We start from the raw sequence: 18080 nt of genomic DNA, 5'->3' as shown, positions 1-18080 counted from the left end.
GAAGCAGCGGTTCAAGGCTGGCCTCAGCACTTCAGTGGTTCAAGGCTGGCCTCAGCACTTCAGTGGTTCAAGGCCGGCTTCAGCACTTCAGTGGTTCAAGGCCAGCTTCAGCACTTCAGTGGTTCAAGGCCGGCTTCAGCACTTCAGTTCCAGTGTCAGCCTGGGTTACTTGAGACTGTCTCAAAAGAACAACAAACAGACTGGAGAGAGGGGGCTCAGAGCAAATGCTGCTCTTGCAGTGGGCCAAAGTTCAGATCCTAGCAGTCATGCTGGGTGGTTCCTAACCTATAACTCCAACTCCAGAGGGATCTGTTGCCTATAGCCTCCTTGGGCACCTGCATTCCAGTGTACATACCCACACAGAGGCACATACATATAAAATAAATGAATAAATAAATAAATGAAAAAAATTACAAATAAAATAAATCCTCCTTGTTTTTGCCTTCAAAGGTTTCCCATTAAGCCAGGGATATGACTCAGTAGGTAAAGTACTTTCATTGAAAGCATAAAGACCTGAATACCAATCCCAAATACTTCCACTTAAAAAAGTTATATATAAGCCGGGCGGTGGTGGTGCACGCCTTTAATCCCAGCACCCGGGAGGCAGAGGCAGGCGGATCTCTGTGAGTTCAAGGCCAGCCTGGTCTACAGAGTGAGATCCAGGAAAGGCACCAAAATTACACAGAGAAACCCTGTCTCAAAAAAATGAAAAAAGTTATATATGGTAGAACACACCTGTAATTCCAGAGTTAGGAGGTAGAGACAGATAAATCCTGAGGGCTTACTGGCCAGCCAATATAGCTACCCCAAATGGCTTCTGTCTCCAGGTTTATTGAAAGACTGTCAAAAATAAAGTGGAAGTCAGAGACAGGCATATCTCTGAGTTGGAGGCCAGCCTGATCTACAGAGTGAGTTTCAGGACAGCCAGGACTACACAGAGAAACACTGTCTAGAAAAACCAAACAAATAAGGTGTCAACAGCACTGTGGAGACAAGTGGATCTATGTGTTTTAGAATAGCCCTAGTCTACATACTGAGTGCAGGCTACATGGTGAGACCTTATCTCAAAAGATAAAAAGTAAAATAAAATAAAAAGAAGGGCTGGTGAGATGGCTCAGTGCTGAAGAGCACTGGCTGGTCTTCCAGAGATCCTAAATTCCGTTCCTGGCAACCACATGGTGGCTCACAACCATCTATAATGAGATCTGGTGCCCTCTTCTGGCAGGCCGGTATACATGCAGACAGAACAGTATACAAAAATAAATAAATAAATCTTTAAACAATAAAAATAAAAAGGGGCTGGAGAGAGGGCTCAGCAGTTAAGTTGACTTGCTGTTCTTGCAGAGGACCCTAGTTCAGTTCCCAGCATCCACACTGTGACTCACAACCATTGTAATACCAGTAATTCCAGTTCCAGAGGATTTGATCTCCTTTCTGATCTCCCCAATTATCTTGCAAGGAAAACACACACACCATATATACATACACATACTACTAATAAAAATAATTTAGAGGTGGGTAAGGAGCAGCATTTAAAAAATTAACTAAGCTGGGCAGTGGTGGTGCACACCTTTGATTCCAGCACTTGGGAGGCAGAGGCAGATGGATCTCTGTGAGTTCGAGGCCAGCCTGGACTATAGAGCTAGTTCCAGGATAGCCAGGGCTACACAGAGAAACTCTGTCTCAAAGAACAAAAAACAAGCAAACAAATGCTAAAATAAGGAGTAGTGAGATGGCTCAGAGGTTAAGAACACTGACTGCTCTTCCAGAGGTCCTGAGTTCAATTCTCAGCAACCACATGGTGGCTCACAATAGTCTGTAACTCTAGATGCCTTCTTCGGGCCTCTGTATGCTCAAGGCACACACAAACAGATAGGCAAAAGCACAACACTTAAATAGTAAATACAGGGCTGGAGAGATGGCTCAGAGGTTAAGAGCACCGGCTGTTCTTCCAGAGGTCCTGAGTTCAATTCCCAGCACCCACATGGTGGCTCACAACCATCTGTAATGAGATCTGGTGCCCTCTTCTGGCATAATAAATAAATAAATCTTTTTAAAAAATATTTCCTTTAGAAAATTAAATAAATAAAATAAATAGTAAATACAATAATAAAAACTAATGTGAATTGGGCTAGATATAGCTCTTTAGGCAGAGGGCTTCCATAGCCACCACAACCACCACCACCACCACCAAACCCGAAAGAAAGCCCTCTTAGGCTCAGGAACATCACGAAAGAGAAAGAAGGCAGACAAGACTGTAAGAGTTGAAGGCAGGGGTGGAGTATCCGAATGCTGTCCTCCAGGAATGACGTGGACGTTGCCATCTTAAATTCTCTGTGATTACCTGCACAAGATTTGACCTGTCACCGTTCAATTACAGGAAGAGCAGGGGAGTTCACAAACGCCCATCTTCCCAAGAGGACCTAAAGGCTGCTAAATGGTTGCTAGGGGAGGGACAATTTTTTTCAGCCACCGGAAAGATGTCCAAGCTTTGCCCATAAACAATGCCTTACCCGTGACCCGGAAGTAAATTTCTAATAAAACTCACTGACTAATCACTAACTATTAGAACAACAGGAACGACACGAAAGCTATCTGGGAAGAGGAAGGTGATCAACAGAGTGTGTGTGTGTGGGGGGGGGTCCAAAGAGGGTAATAAGGGGTATGTCCAATTGCAGCACGTGTGTAAAGATGTCACAGCAAAGTTAACTAATGCATTGGGCAGTGGTGGCACACGCCTGTAATCCCAGCACTCCGGAGGCAGAGGCAGGTGGATCTCTGTGAGTTTGAGGCCAGCCTGGGCTACAGAGCGAGATCCAGGAAAGGCTCCAAAACTACACAGAGAAACCCTGTCTCGAAAACAAACAAACAAAAAAAGTTAACTGATGCTAATAGTTAATAACATGCTAATAGCAAAGTTTTTTCAAAAGTGACCTGAAAAGAAAATCATTCATCATCTCATGGGCTGTCAACAGCCCAGAGAGAGGGGATTCAGGGCAGTGGCAGTTTTTTGAAAGTTCCTGCTTAAATCAGCTGAGAAGATTAGATGAAGTTTTAGTTTAGTTTTGTCTTCTCCTGCAGGTGCTATGTGTCCAGATTTTCAAAAAAGTATTTGTGTGTGTCACAGTGCTTGTGGAGTTAGAAAACCACTTGTGGGGTTGCTTTTGAGTCCCTGGGATAGAATTCAGGTCTTCCAGAACGTCCGCACTCTTTAAAGCCTGTGCCACCCTGCAGAACTTGTCCAGATGATCTTAGCTGGACGTTTCTGTCACCGTGTATTAAAAAAAGTCATTTCTGGCTCTACAGAGACAGCTGAGTATTGAGGACTATAGGGTCCAGCCCCTCCATAGTCCCCTCCCAGAGTCTGGGAAGAATCTACAACCTGCTGATAATTAATCTTTGGTGAAAAGAAATGAATCTAAGTACACGAAACTCCTTAGTTCATACACTTTATTATTCTGTGATGGTTCTCTCTCTACACAGCTTCTATTCTGCTCTCATGTCTAGCTCCTTTCTTGCCTGATTTCTCTCTCTAGTTATCTACTGTCCCCTCTAGGTTCTGTCTTAATTCCTTCATCTAGTTCTGTCCCTTCTAGGTTCTCATCCATCTAGTTCTTTCCCCTATCGGTTCCTCTCCCATCTCCTTCTCTCTCATCTTGTTCTTCCTCATCTTGTTCTTCCCCATCTGGCTCTTCCTCATCTTCCCATCTCGTTCCTCTAGTACTCTCTTCTAGCCCTTCAATCTAGTTCTTCCCCATCTCAGTTTGTTCCTCTCAAGTTCTTACCCATCTAGGTCTTTCATTCTCTTTTCTCTTCTCTGTTCTCTGCTCTGGAAGTCCCGAGCTAAATTGTGTAAAGCTATTACTTAATGTCCACCTGACCTAGGTGGTGTCCCCTTCTGGAATTTACCTTAAGTCAGAAGACTTGCTCATGGGGTGCTATCACTGTTAGTCCTTGAAAGTTGGGCGCCCACCCGGGCAGTGTCTCCTTGTGGAATTTAAGTCAGGAGACTTGCACGTGGGCTGTTATCATTGTTAGTCCTCAGAAGTTGGGCACCCACCTGGGCGGTGTTTCCTGTAGTCCTGAAAGTGGCTAAGGGAGATATCTGATTCCAGAGGAAGCCTTTCCTGAGGCTGTTTTCCAAATTCCTGGAATGTGTATGTCCAGAGAGTGATCAGTCAACACTGTTAGCCCTTCTTAGGGAATAGTCAATTGGGAAAACTATGAAGGCACACATGATTTTCATAATAGAAGACAGCTGATATATAACAAGTCAAGTAATGCCAAAATCTCCTTGGGATTTGGCTTCCTCTGGAGGAATTCCCTGATCCCTCCAGGTAATGACTTTGCCATAACCAGCTGAGTTCTTATGGTATATTCCTGTGGCCTGCAGCAGCTGAGAGGGTTTGCTTGCTTAGCAGCTTGGGCTTAACAGACTGCTTGGGCTCAGTTTACACATTTATGGAGGATGTGAAACATACCAACCTGTAGAGTTAATATTTACAAAGCATGTGATGTGGCCTCTGCCTGATACATAGAAAAATAAAAGCCAGGCATAGTGATGCACACCTTTAATTCCAGCACTAGGGAGGCTGAGGCTGAGAATGTCTGTGTGTTCAAGGCCAGCCTGGTCTACAGAGTAAGACCCTGTCTCAAATAAATAAATAAAATCTACAATATCTTGTGGTGAAATTTGTAATTTTGCTGGGGGGGTGTAGCTCAGTGGTAGAATGTTTAATTAGCATATATGAAGTCCTAAATTCAATCTCTAGTACCTAAAAAAATTCTTAATTTTGAACTTGGTAGTGGTGGTACATGCCTTTAATCGCAGCACTCGGAGCCAGAGGCAGACAGATCTCTGTGAGTTCAAGGGCAGCCTGGTTTACAGAACTAGTTTCAGGACAGCTAGGGCTGCTACACAAAGAAACCCTGGAAAGAAAATAAATAAAAGACAAAACAAAAAAAACTTAATTTTGATACAATCAAATATAATTACTTTATTCTTTATGGCTTGTGTTTCTAAGATCCTGGGGTTAAAAGTATTTGACTTGTGAAGGGAGGCTGGAGAGATGGCTCAGTGGTTAAGAGCACTGGCTGCTCTTATAGAAGACATGGGTTCAATCCCAGCACTCACATGAAATGGCTCACAACTAGCTATAACTCCAGTTCCAGGGTATCTGCAGACACTGAATGCATGTAGTATACAGACAAGAATGTAGGCAAAACACCTATATACAAAAAATAAAAATAATACCACCACCCCCATAGTGTTTCTCTGTGTAGTTTTGGATCTCACTCTGTAGACCAGGCTGGCCTCAAACTCACAGAGATCCACCTGCCTCTGCCTCCCGAGTGCTGGGATTAAAGGCGTGTACTACCACTGCCCGGCCGAGTCCACCACCTGGCAGAGTCCTAAGTTATTTAAGTGTTAGTTTTTTGTTTTATTTTCTTGAGACAGAATCTCACCATAAAACCTTGGCTGCCTTAGAGCTACCTACATAGACCAGATTGGCCTTGAACTCACAGAGACCTGCCTGCCTCTGCCTCCCAGGATTAAATAACTTCTTAAGGAAATTCTGCACTTGTTACCCCTCCCACTTTCTGAAATATTCTTTCTTTTCTTTAATAAAGCTACATTCTCACTCCTAAAAATATATATGTTTTCTTTATCTGGAGAGATGGTTCTGTAGTTCAGAAAACTTGTTATCCCAGGGGAGCAGGGTTTGGTTTACAGGACTCACTACTATCTGTAACTCCAGTTCCAGGGGATCTACACACCCTCCTCTGACTTTCACAAAAGCCAGGCACACCGTGCAGCACATACATACACCCTGTCAACATACCCATACACACATAATAACATGAATAAATCTAAAAATTAAAAACAAAATACGGGGGCTGGAGAGATGGCTCAGCGGTTAGGAGCAGTGACTGCTCTTTCAGAGGACTTGGGGTTCAAGTCCAGCACCCACATGGCGGCTCACAACTGTCTGTAACTCCAGTTCCAGGGAATCCGTCTCCCTAACACGGGCAGACAGGCAGCCGTGCAGGAAAAACACCAATGCACGTTAAAAAAAAAAAAAAATATATATATATATATATATATATATATATATATGAAAGAACAAAACGTGAATGGGACAAGGCATCTAGGTACTGGAATGGCAGAGACAGGATTTGATGGAGGTGTGCCCGAAATCATGGCGTTTTAAAGCAATCGATTGTTGCACTAAAATCACTGACTAGGCAGAGAGCAAACGAGTTTCATCCCGTCTTTCCAACTTAAAAGCTCGCGAGAGCAGTACATGAGCTCCAGGTAACTAAGGCTGCTTTCACGAGATTGCTTTCGATCCTGTGTAGGGCTGAAAGGGTTAGTACGGGATGACTGAATTCTAGAGGTGACGGCGTAGCGCACAGACACAAACAATGGAGCCATGTTTCTTCATTACCATCAAGTTTGGCTGCTACAGAACGCCGTAGATTCATTACATTCGGCACGGCAGCGTTTCCGAGGCTTTTTTGAACCCAACCACTTGCCGTACGGACGCTACTGGTCAACCCCAAGTGGGCGGGAAGGTGACGTACGACGCGCGTCCTTCGCCCCGACGTCCACTGCGGCAGCACGCTCGCACGCTGAGGGGGGCGGAGCCAGTCAGTGGCTTTATATAGTCTGCACGCGCGCCGGGCCGGCCTCTATCGGCGGCGTGCGGCGGCGAGATGGTATGTGAGTCTATGCGGGCTGTGAGCTCCTTGTTCTGGGCCACCTCGGCCTTCTCCGCCCCGCGTCGGCGCCATCGCGGCCTGCCCAACACGGAGAAGCCGCTCGAGGAGCCCAAGGGCCATGGCGCGGGCCGCGACGTGTGCGGAGCCCGGCCTGGGCCTGTGGGAGAGCCCACGGGCTGGGCCCAAGCCTAAAGCCCTCAATTTCAAACGGCCTATTTTGTTTTGTTTTTGACGCTCATTTTATCTTGGTTGAGCATTCGGCTGGCCTGATAGAAGGAGGCCGCCATCTTGGGTTTGCATTGGCTAAGACGAGAGCCATTGTGCGAAGCATAAACGAATTTCCGTTTTGGAAAGTGCTTCCTCGGAAGCGGGTCTCCGGAGTTCCCAGAAGCCACAAATGATGAACCTTCTGACGGGCGGACAGAAACCCTGTGCTGATTGTCATGTTCTGATTTGGCGTTGGGAATTCCAGAGGCCTATCTGAGAGCGTCACGTGGCCAGTTAGCAACGAGTCAATAAATACTAACACATACAGCAGCTCGTTTAGAAACTTTCAGTAGCGGAACTGATTATGGAAGTCCTGTTAAGGTCTATTGTAAAATGGAGTCAGAGAGACATGCTGTCCTGGGAAGGATTGATCTGAGCGGTTGAGAAGTGCCTATTGTAATGTTGGTGTTTTTCTCCTCCAGTCTCACAGGAAATTCTCAGCTCCCAGGCATGGGTCCTTGGGCTTCTTGCCTCGGAAGCGCAGCAGCCGGCACCGAGGGAAAGTGAAGAGTTTCCCCAAGGATGACCCTTCTAAGCCTGTTCATCTCACGGCCTTTCTCGGCTACAAGGCTGGCATGACCCATATTGTCCGGGAAGTTGACAGACCAGGATCCAGTATGTACAGTACTTCTTTGTCCCTACTTGGGCCTAGGTATACATTCCGGAATGGCTGATACCTGGGAAATTTGCAAAGTCAAAACATGTTCCACCTTGGGTGGTTTGTCCTATTGAGTCTGAAACCGGTGGCCTGGGTGACAGTGCCCACTTAATTAATGGTGTAATGTGCTAAGCAGTTAATGGGGCCCTGTGTAAAATCCTGTGGGTCTGGAGCTAGTTGGTCTTTCCCACCCACGTGGATGCCTGAGGGTCAGAGCCTAGTCCTCAAGTCTTGGATGAAGCATGTGGCATTTTGCCAATGCTTTGAATGCTGGGGTCAAAGGTGATAGTCACTACCTGACTTAATGTCTGTTCTAACAGCAAGCATGCAGAATGAGAAGTGTAGGGTAGATATTGTGAGCCACCTGGGAACTTAGGGCCCAGTTGTGATAAAAGCTCCCTTTGGGAGGTCTGGAGCAGTCCTAGAAGGTCAGAGAGGGCCAACTAATCTGGCAGGCAGAAAGCCTTTTGTGGATCCGTGGGAAAGCATTTGAATGTGTTGGTAGTTGTCCATCCACTGGTGTCCGTTTGCCTTCACAGAGGTGAACAAGAAGGAAGTTGTGGAGGCTGTAACCATTGTGGAAACACCACCCATGGTGGTTGTGGGCATCGTGGGATATGTTGAAACCCCACGAGGCCTCAGGACCTTCAAGACAGTATTTGCTGAGCACATCAGTGATGAGTGTAAAAGGCGTTTCTACAAGAACTGGTAAGGAGGGGAGAAGCCAGGGAGCTAGAATTTATGATCCCCCCCCCCTTTCAAGGCAGGGTTTCTCTGTAGCCCTGGATGACCTAGAAGTAACAGACAAGGCTGGCCATCCATTTGCCTCCCAAGTGCTGGGATTAAATAAAGGTGTATGCCTCCACTTGGCTTGTACTGGGTTTCTTAGTGCAAGTACATTGATCAAAGGTTTCTGGAGACAGTCATTGCTTTCTTTTGTTTTAAAGCTAAAATCTGACTCCAAGCCTCATGTTAGTGTTTTGATACTGAGAAATGGTAGGTGCAGTTAGGAAATAATAGACAAGCCTCATTCATTGAGTTTGTCCTTTGTGGTTGGAGATTGAACAGGATCCTTGACTGTACCAGACGAGTTTCATGCCTCTGGCCTTTGTTCCTGGGTCCCTGATACCATTACTGTGAGATGTTTTCCCAGGTAGAGAAAGGGAGGTTCTGGTGCCCTGGAGCAAGAGTTGTGTGTTCTGTTTGTGTGGCTTACATTAACTTGTGGACCTCTGCTCAGCTCCGCTCGGCTCTGCCCGATGAGCTCCATCCAGGCTCCGCTTGCCGGTGGAAAAGGCTCCTTAGAAGCCGGCAATGAGCCCCATGCCCACATGGTGCCAGTCTGCCTTCCTCTCACTCCTTGCAAGGGTGATGAAGGCCTGCACCGGGCCCCTCCCCCAACTCTGCTCTGCTCCTGAAGGCACAAATCTAAGAAGAAGGCCTTCACCAAATACTGTAAGAAATGGCAGGATGACATGGGCAAGAAACAGCTGGAGAAGGACTTCAACAGCATGAAGAAGTACTGCCAAGTCATCCGCATCATTGCCCACACTCAGGTGAGCACCCCTGTGACCTAGGACTAGGGAGGCTTTTTTTTTTTTTTTGCTTTATTGGCTTTTTATTCAGTTTGTCATTTCACAGGGATTTGGGGGCTCGAGGACATTCAGGTGTCTTAACAATTCCTATAGAAAGCAGCCAGTCTGCAGCTTACTTGCAGCTTAAGCATGCCTCTTGGCCAGTGGTAGTGCTAGTGCTACTCATGGTGTCTGACCAGCAGAGGGCAGTGTGGCACTTCATCTAGGCTTCCTGTGATCACCTCACCCATCAACTCTGAACCTGATGGGAGTATATATAGTAGCAAGGTGCTGGCACTGTGCTGTGATGCCAGAAGTCCTGTAGTGGCATGGTTATTGGAAATTTTAACTCATTGACATTGAAGTGATGGTGTGAACTTGGGTTCATGTATTTTGTTTTCTAAACAGATAGCTCATTACATGGATCACAGGAACCATTTAAAAATCTTCCTGTCTCAGGGTATAGGCTACTTAGCTCATTTTGACAGCCAGCCAATCACTATAAGTAAAAGATTGCTGACAACCTGATCTGAGCTTTCTCCTTTCTTCCTAGATGCGTCTGCTTCCTCTGCGCCAGAAGAAGGCACACTTGATGGAGATCCAGGTGAATGGGGGCACTGTGGCTGAGAAGCTGGACTGGGCCCGGGAGAGGCTGGAGCAGCAGGTTCCGGTGAACCAGGTGTTTGGACAGGATGAGATGATTGATGTCATCGGGGTGACAAAAGGCAAAGGCTATAAAGGTGAGCTTTAGTAGTGGTTTGTGATTCTGTGGGTGGGCCATAGGATCAGGACCTGGCTATTCTGTGATGAGGCCTTGGAACATGCTGGACACAGCACCCGAGTAACACTGCGGAAGCATTTCCTGTTGCCTTCCTTCTGAGAACAGCATCCCTGGTCAGCATGATTGAGGTTCTAGGGATTGGGGTGACGCTGTGATTTACTTCTGGAAAATAAATGTTAAACTGCCTTAAAATCAAAGACATGACAACCTATGGCCTCCACTTACTGTGTATAACATGCAGAGTTGCTGCAAATGCAAATACTTGGGGCCAAGGACTGTTTAACGTCAGACACCCATCCAGTCTGATTTGAAATATGGGGTGGTATTCAGGTCATCTTAATTCACCCACTGTGTAGTAGGTAATTCAATAGTCAATGATTTCATCACAAGTACCTTAAGGTAAATGCTAGTTGGGCACTTGCAGGGAAGGAGAGAGTTGTGCCTGGACCCTTATAATGGTGATATGTTCTCTCCAGGGGTGACCAGTCGTTGGCATACAAAGAAACTGCCCCGCAAGACCCATCGAGGGTTGCGCAAGGTTGCCTGTATTGGAGCCTGGCACCCTGCCCGTGTGGCCTTCTCTGTGGCTCGAGCTGGGCAAAAAGGCTACCATCATCGAACAGAGATTAACAAGAAGGTAAGGCTGACTGGGATCCCTGCAGGTGGGAGGCTCTCGGTACCATGGGACTGTCGGTGGAAACCTGTAGCTCCAACCCTTTCCCAGGGAGATCTTTTAAAGGTTCACATTATAAAGTGTTTCTGCTTATTAGATAGATAATTGCTGCATGGCATCGGTTCCTTGGGGTTTTTTTAAGTCAGGCTCATGTAGCCCCAGATGGTTGGTGACTAGTTGGAGAGGGCTCCAGGCCTTTGACTTTCCTGGGTCTATCCTGAGTGTTGAGACCAAAGCTTGTGTCTAGCAGTAGCAGTGTTTTTGTTCAGGTCCATCTACCTGGAAAAAACACATCTGTTGACTCATTTCCAGACTGGGTACCAGCCTAGTTGCTGCTCCACCCACCTTTGGGTCTTTGGACTGTCTCATCAGTTACTGATGTTGTGTTTGTTTGTCAGATTTACAAGATTGGTCAAGGCTACCTCATCAAGGATGGTAAGCTGATCAAGAACAACGCGTCTACCGACTATGACCTGTCTGACAAGAGCATCAACCCTCTGGTGAGTGCTTCTGTGGGATGGCACTCTCCATGGCCCCTGTGCTAGCTGTGCTTGTGCTGGTGGGGTGGTAAGGAGTGGGGTTCCAGCTGTTCTGTGATGAGGCTCTGGAATGTGCGCTGGGCACAGCGCCCGAGTGAGACTGAGGAACCATTCCCTGTTGCCTTCCTTCTGAGAACAGCTTGCTGATCATGAATGACTGCCTGTGATGCAACCAACTGGCTACACTCTTAATTTGCACTGACCAATAACTTCACGATTCTCTAGGGCGGTTTTGTCCACTATGGTGAGGTGACCAATGACTTCGTCATGCTCAAAGGCTGTGTGGTGGGAACCAAGAAGCGAGTGCTCACTCTGCGCAAGGTAAGCCTGACCTAGGCCTAGCTCATTCTGACGGAGCAAGGCCCTGCCTGAGCTGTAGAAATAAATACTGGCCTGTTTGGGGTTTGAGGTCCTGGATGGAAGAAGGGAGTCTGGCCCTCCCTCACATGGCAGTGTCCATAGCTTGCCTGAGTTCTGCCATGCTGCTGAATGTCAGTATAGTGCTTTCAAGCTGGCTGGGTGTCACTGACCCTTTTTTTTTTTGGCCATAGTCCTTGCTGGTGCAGACCAAACGACGTGCTCTGGAGAAGATTGACCTGAAATTCATTGACACCACCTCCAAGTTTGGCCATGGTCGTTTCCAGACCATGGAGGAGAAGAAAGCATTTATGGTGAGTACCTGCATGTCCCATTTTGTCTTGGCTGTTTGTTTGCCTCCTTGGCTGTATGCAAGGATATGGAGACTGACTCCTGCTGTTTGTCTTCACAGGGACCACTCAAGAAAGACCGCATTGCCAAGGAGGAAGGTGCCTAATGCCAGAAGCACTTTGCGCAGCTGGTGGGGTCTCAATAAAAGTTTTTCCAGTGACATTGATTGGCTCCTCACTTTTCTGTAGGTAGGGCAATGGTCAGTCAGTACTGACACTTCAGTGAGAGGCCTAGTGCTTCAGCAACACTTAAGACTGTTAAAATGCTTGACTTAATGACTGAAGGGCAATATGTCCCTCCTGTCTCTTCTGGCTCTGGAAGGTCTTTACAGAGCTTGGGTGACACTGGGTTGTTGTGGCAGGTGGAAGTAGGATTTGCTAGGCCTATCACTTGAGGCTTTGTCTAATGCTTGAGTGCCAGCAATATAAAACTATTTAGATTGGTACAGGTCCCCACAGTTGTGGTATGTCACACCCAATGGAACCCTACATTGAGCCCTGGAAGTCCACGAAGAAGCTGTGGTCCAGTGGTCACTTGGTGCTGTTTGGCAATTGAGCCTGAACTAAGTCCTGGGCCACTAGGGGGTGGGTGCAGCACACGGCTAACAGCCCAACTCCAGTTATCCAGTTGGCCCAGGTACATAAGATCTCAGGTTCTGCTTTCAGGAATAAAGGATTCCTGACCCTTCTGCCCACTAATCCCAGGTCCTGGTTCAGAGAACAAAGGTGGAAGTGGCAGGAGCCTGAGGGTGGAAAGTTAACAGCCCTTGTGGGGGTGGGTGGTCTCAATTCGCTACTTCCACCACTGGGCCCCTGTAATTGCCTGCCACCATAGGTGAGGTGGCTTCTGAGACTAGTCCTGGTGGTCCTAGGATTTCTTCATGTAGACTAGGCCACTCAGATCTCCCAAGTGCTGGGATTAAAGAGCTGGGCCATCCTGTCTCAAACATTTAGTAAAGCTTATATATTTAGGCACCACACGCAAGCCTGGTACCTGCAGAACCAGAAGAGGAAACAACTGGGCTTAAGGATGACTGTAAGCCCCCATGTGGGTTCTGGGGACTGAACCCTGGTCCACGTTCTCCAGCTCCTCACCCAAGATGGCCAGTTTCATGATGACACCAGGGAGGGAAGTGAGACCGTGTAGAGAAGGGGTGCCCAGTAGGTGCATAGAAGGCTGCAGTTTTTTAGCTTTTTTTTTATGCTTGGGTGGCATAGAAATCCATTCCCAGCCTCTCTACCCCAGGTGTGGCCTCTGGAAGCTGTTTGCAAGGACTGGAGAGACATGTACCTTGAGGCTAATTCTCTCAGGAGAGGCAGATGAGAAATGCAGACAGGACCGTTTGAGAAGTGATTAACAGAAAACAGTCTGGCTACCCGGTGATGGGGCCTCTCAGGCTTGAGAAAAGGATGCCTCAGGAGAAGCTCTGTAGTATGGGCACTCAGGTAGAGGAAATGGAAGGTGCAGAGGCTCCAGCCCTGAGACCACCTGGGCTCTGGTCCCAGCTCCTGAGGGAGGAGAGCCATAAAAGTAGCCTGTGCCTGCTTAGTTACCTGCAGATTCCTGATCTCTCTCTAGGACACAGCTTGGTACACAGTAGGTGCTCAGTAAATTTTGTGGAGTATTGCATCTGTACCTGAGCGGGAGTCCCCAGCATTTCTGCAGGCTACTGGGTCATTGCCTCTCCACACCCATCTCCCATGACTGTCTCTAGTTCTTCACGCTTCCCTCTCACCAGAACCCAAAGACAGGCCTCACTGGAATCCTGTGGTGGCAAAACAAGGAGTCGCATTCCAATCCTGAAAAAGAATACCTGCTGGGAATTTCTGAGCAAGTGGGAACAGGGAGGTAGTGGCAGGAGCCGCCATTGCCTTAAAAGGCATGACAAAGCCAGTGTCTTTACCAGTTACTAGGATGGCCAGAGGGGGCCAGGTGGCTGCACCTCCCTCAAAGTGCTAGCCTGGACCCTGGTGACAGTCTTGCTGGGGTGGGGATGGGTCCCCAGGCTGTCTCCTTTCCCCAGTACTACAGGCAACCTCATATCTGCCAGCTCTCAGCACGCAGCTACTTGTCTGAGATGCTTGTGGTCCCCCTACCTGCCCTGCCCTCTTCTGAAGACCTGCCTACCTTTCTACATGAGGGGCCTAGTCCTTGGTCCAGCCCCTGGCCAGCTTCCAAGAGCCTGGTAACTCCTTTTTTTTTCCTGCCTGGCCCTGAGATCTTAAGAATCTTTTCTTGCCGGGTGGTGGTGGAGCACGCCTTTAATCCCAGCACTCGGGAGGCAGAGCCAGGCGGATCTTTGTGAGTTCGAGGCCAGCCTGGTCTGCAGAGCGAGATCAGGAAAGGCACAAAGCTACACAAAGAAACCCTGTCTCAAAAAACAAAAAAAAAAAAAAAAAAAAAATCTTTTTTAAGATATAATTATCTTATGTATGTGAGTACCTTATCTGCAGGTATGATTTTATGCCAGAATAGGGTGTCAGATCCCACTATAGACTTGGGAACCACCACGTAGGTGCTGGGAATTGAACTCAGGTCCTCTAGAAGAGCAGCCAGTACTCTTAACCGCAGAGCCACCTCTCCAGCCCCATCTTTAGAATCTTCAGGGCCACTCCTTGAAGTGGGTTCTGTTACTACCCCCTGGTACAGATGCAAAGCTGAGGCCAGGATGGAATAAGTAGCATGATTAAGGGTGCACAGTGACCAGCCGTGGGGTGGCACTGCTGGGACCGAGCCCAGGCATCACAAAGAAGACCCAGATGTGCTAGGAACAGCTGCAGAGCCAAGACCAGCTGCTGGGGGGAGCAGAGAGCCTGTCTGGTGAGTATCTCCTGTGCATCACGCCTCCTGCTGACTCAGCCACCTTTTTCTGTTCCTAGAACTGTTCCCATTTCACAGACGGAGAAGTGAGGTCAGAGCTGCTACTGAGCTTCTTTGGGTCACACACACATCACTACGTGATCCCAACAGCCTACAGAAGGAAACTGAGGCAGCATGAGGCTAACCATCCCTTGGTGAATCTCCCAGCAGCAGGGAAGCCAGAGGCAGATGCTGGCTGCCTCAGGAAGCTAAGCTCTGGACCACTGAGTCCATTGCCCACAACAAGCAGGGCCACCAAGGCTCCATGAGGGATGGAGGGATGTGAGGATGCAGTCCCTTGAATCCCTCTGTCCTTTTCCCCTCCCCAAGCTCATCCTTGGGCTCTGCTTTCCTCACAAATGGGGTGACATGGTGCTCACCCCAATTGTAAGCACAGAAGAATCAGACACCACAGTGGGTGCCTGGGTGGCTATGGTGGCTCCAGGTCACTGGCTTCATGTGACTATGGAGAAGTGGCCCTCCTCCCTCTCCCCGCTTGAGCTCTGCTCAGTCTGGCAGAGGCAAGGCCGAGGGAGGATGCTAAAGATAGTTGAAGCAGCCACTTCCCCATCACCACAGTCGCCAGTTGACCCTCCAGCAGTCTGCCTGGCCAGTGCCCAGCCTGGGGCATAGCACAGGCTACGAGGTGACAGTGACTGACCTGTGCCTCTGCAGAAGCCTTACCCTGTCATTCCACAGATGGCAGTCCTGGCAGAGAGACAGCAGTCCCCATGCGCACACAGTGTGCACCTTGAGACTCATACCACCTACCTTTCTCCACACCAGTGCAGCAGGACTAAGGCTTGTTAACCAACCAAGCCAGTCACCCGTTCCTCCATGGCAGACCTAAGCCCTTCTTCTGGAGAGCTACCATCTCCCAGCTCACCACTGACCTCAACTTTAGGTCTTGCACTGGAGACTCCCAGAGGCCCAAGCCAACTGGAAGTGCAGAGCAGGTTAGGCAGGTGCTGTTTCCTTTCCTTTCTTTCTTTTTTTTTTTTTCAAGGCGGGGTTTCTCTGTGTAGCCCTGGCTGTTCTGGAACTTGCTCTGTAGACCAGGCTGGTCTTGAACTCAGAGATCTACCTGCCTTCACCTGCCCAGTGATGGGGTAGGTGCTGTTTCTAGAAGTCAAGGTTTGAGGCACAGAGCAGGGATTTGGAGTGGGGGGTCAGACCCAGGGTTGAGGATCTCTTCCCTGTAAGCACTTTATTACTCATTTCTTCCCAGGCAAGGCCTTCTGACTGGAGGGCCTTCCATGGTTCACACCTTGCATGTGTCAATGCCATTTATGAAGCACCTACGATGTGTTGGCCTCACAGCAACGTCCTTGGCCCCATTCTGTGTCTCTAAATATTTGCCAGATGTCTGTACAGCCTTACAAGAAGATGACTTAGTTCTTTTGTCCAGACTGTAGAAGCAGGTGTGTGAGAGGTAAGCTGATGCAGGGCTGGGGGGGGTGAGGGGTGGGGAGGGAGTGGGGGATGGGATGGGGGACACAGGGAACAGCTCTCCTCGACCTTATACCCCAAATGTTTTTATTTGTAGATGGGGTTACCCAAGTTGGCTTGGAGCTTACTATGTAGCCTAGACTAACCTGGAATCCTGATCCTTCTGCCTCAGCCTTCCAAGTGCCAGGGAATTTCAGAGCTTTTGATCTGATTCACAAAATTAGAGGTAGCACTTGGCATCTTAGGCAGGGCCAGCCCAGGCCCTCCACACCGCAAAATAAAATTCATGGAACCGGTCCTTTGCAGTCACCTCTGACTCAGAACTACCTTCCAGTCTTCCCTGGACTGTTCTGTGTGGTCACAGCAGCCTGAAGCTGGGCCAGTGTTCTCTGCTGTCTGCACCTGTTGCTTGTCCTGCCTGGTGTCCAGACCGGCCTCCACCTGCAGGCTGGGCTGTCTCAGAGCACTTTGTGCAGGGCCTGGCACATGGTAGGTACTCAGGAAGACAGGGCCAAATGAAGTGCCTACTGTTCACCAGCCTGAATGAGCTGGGGTTTTTTGTTGGTTTGTTTTTTACTTTTGGTTTGTTTGAGACAGTCTTGGATAGCCCAAGCTAGCCTGGAACTCTTTACATAGCTGAGGATGACCTAGAAATTCTGATCCTTCACCACAAGCAGAGAACCAACTACTATCAGCTGTCCTCTGACTTTCAAATGCACATTGTGGTACGCCTCCAACACACACACACACACACACACACACACACACACACACACACACACACACAGTAATAATAATAATAACAGCAAACAACCTGACAACAGGCAGAGAGCCAGGGGTGGGAACTAAGAGTCACCATCTCCCTGCCCCGATCCAGGTTCTGTATCTCAGTCCACACAGAGCCCTCTTCTCAAACCAGGATGAAGCTGGACTCCTCCCTGTTAGGCTACACTTGGCTTCTGTCTCATACAGTCCCATCTACTCTCATTTCTGGGGAAGCAGATGCTAAGGGAACCCCCATTTCACAGCAGAGAGCCAGGCTGAGTGAGTACCAGTCTCCCCTGGGCTCCTTCACCTGGGGAGGGAAGCAGGTGGTCCTGTTTCCTTGTCTGGATGCTTTTCTCTTTTCCACATTGGGAAGGGGGCTCACCCTGCTGACACCTCTGCAGCCCCTCCTCCTGAAACCTGCTTGAACACCCACTGCTCCAGAGTCCCCATGGGCTTTGCTTTCTAGGCTCCTTCACCCCGTGTTCTGTCTGTCCCTGTGTCTCTGCGTTTGCTGCTGTCAGCTCTGGGTCGGAGCCACACACCATCTCCTGGAGTCAGGGCCGGCTGCTGTTTTTGTAAAAGCCTCAAATCTGTTGGAAGACCGGTAGACTGAGGCATACATAAAGAAGCTGAAAACTGAATGACATGATACTGTCCCTGCCCTAAGTGATGAGCACAGCTAACTGTGCCTCGGGGCCTCCGTACTGGCTCTCCCTATTCCTCAGCCTTTCGGTTCCTTAGAAATGTGAAGAAATGACATGTCCACTCCAGAGGCTGATCCCTGCGCTCTGCCCTGCACACCTCTTCTCTCCCGTTGCTGGTATCGGCCTCTCTCCGGTTCCTTGTCACCCTGCTGCCCTACAGGGCAGGACCCTGTGTTTGGGTCCCCATGATCCAAGCTTCCAGAAAAGTGGGGGTGGAAAAGGAAGCCATTGGGAGTGCGTGTGAGAAGGGGCAGCCACCGTGACTTCCGTAAAGCAAAATTAGGAAAAGATGAAGTGAAAATGGCTTTGGGCAGCAGAGTGTTCTTTGTAACCCAGCCCAGGGGTGGGGGTGGGGGGCTGTGTCTCTGGGTGTCTGT

At 48.7% G+C, this 18080-nt stretch overlaps 1 protein-coding gene and 4 non-coding genes across 5 annotated transcripts; all 5 read left to right on the top strand.

The window, feature by feature from the left end:
* The first annotated feature begins 6641 nt into the window (after window positions 1-6641).
* Rpl3 (ribosomal protein L3) lies at window positions 6642-12085 on the top strand. The gene is made up of 10 exons (XM_036208989.1): window positions 6642-6720; window positions 7413-7605; window positions 8188-8356; window positions 9069-9204; window positions 9776-9962; window positions 10480-10640; window positions 11075-11176; window positions 11441-11536; window positions 11767-11886; window positions 11985-12085. Exons 1-10 carry the CDS (start codon window positions 6718-6720, stop codon window positions 12027-12029), a joined length of 1212 nt encoding a protein of 403 aa, XP_036064882.1. The 5' UTR covers window positions 6642-6717; the 3' UTR covers window positions 12030-12085.
* Window positions 7116-7179, top strand: LOC118597517. The gene has a single exon (XR_004946824.1). It is a non-coding gene; the product is annotated as a small nucleolar RNA SNORD43 (small nucleolar RNA).
* Window positions 9014-9068, top strand: LOC118597532. Its single transcript, XR_004946837.1, has one exon. It is a non-coding gene; the product is annotated as a small nucleolar RNA U82P (small nucleolar RNA).
* LOC118597529 lies at window positions 10018-10109 on the top strand. The gene has a single exon (XR_004946835.1). It is a non-coding gene; the product is annotated as a small nucleolar RNA U83B (small nucleolar RNA).
* LOC118597528 lies at window positions 11262-11355 on the top strand. The gene has a single exon (XR_004946834.1). It is a non-coding gene; the product is annotated as a small nucleolar RNA U83B (small nucleolar RNA).
* Window positions 12086-18080: the final 5995 nt, after the last annotated feature.

The sequence above is a fragment of the Onychomys torridus genome, chromosome 16, assembly GCF_903995425.1.
Source record: "Onychomys torridus chromosome 16, mOncTor1.1, whole genome shotgun sequence".
NCBI lineage: Eukaryota > Metazoa > Chordata > Mammalia > Rodentia > Cricetidae > Onychomys > Onychomys torridus.
Note: the sequence above shows the minus strand (reverse complement) of the source record. Positions and strands in the feature narration are given on the sequence as shown.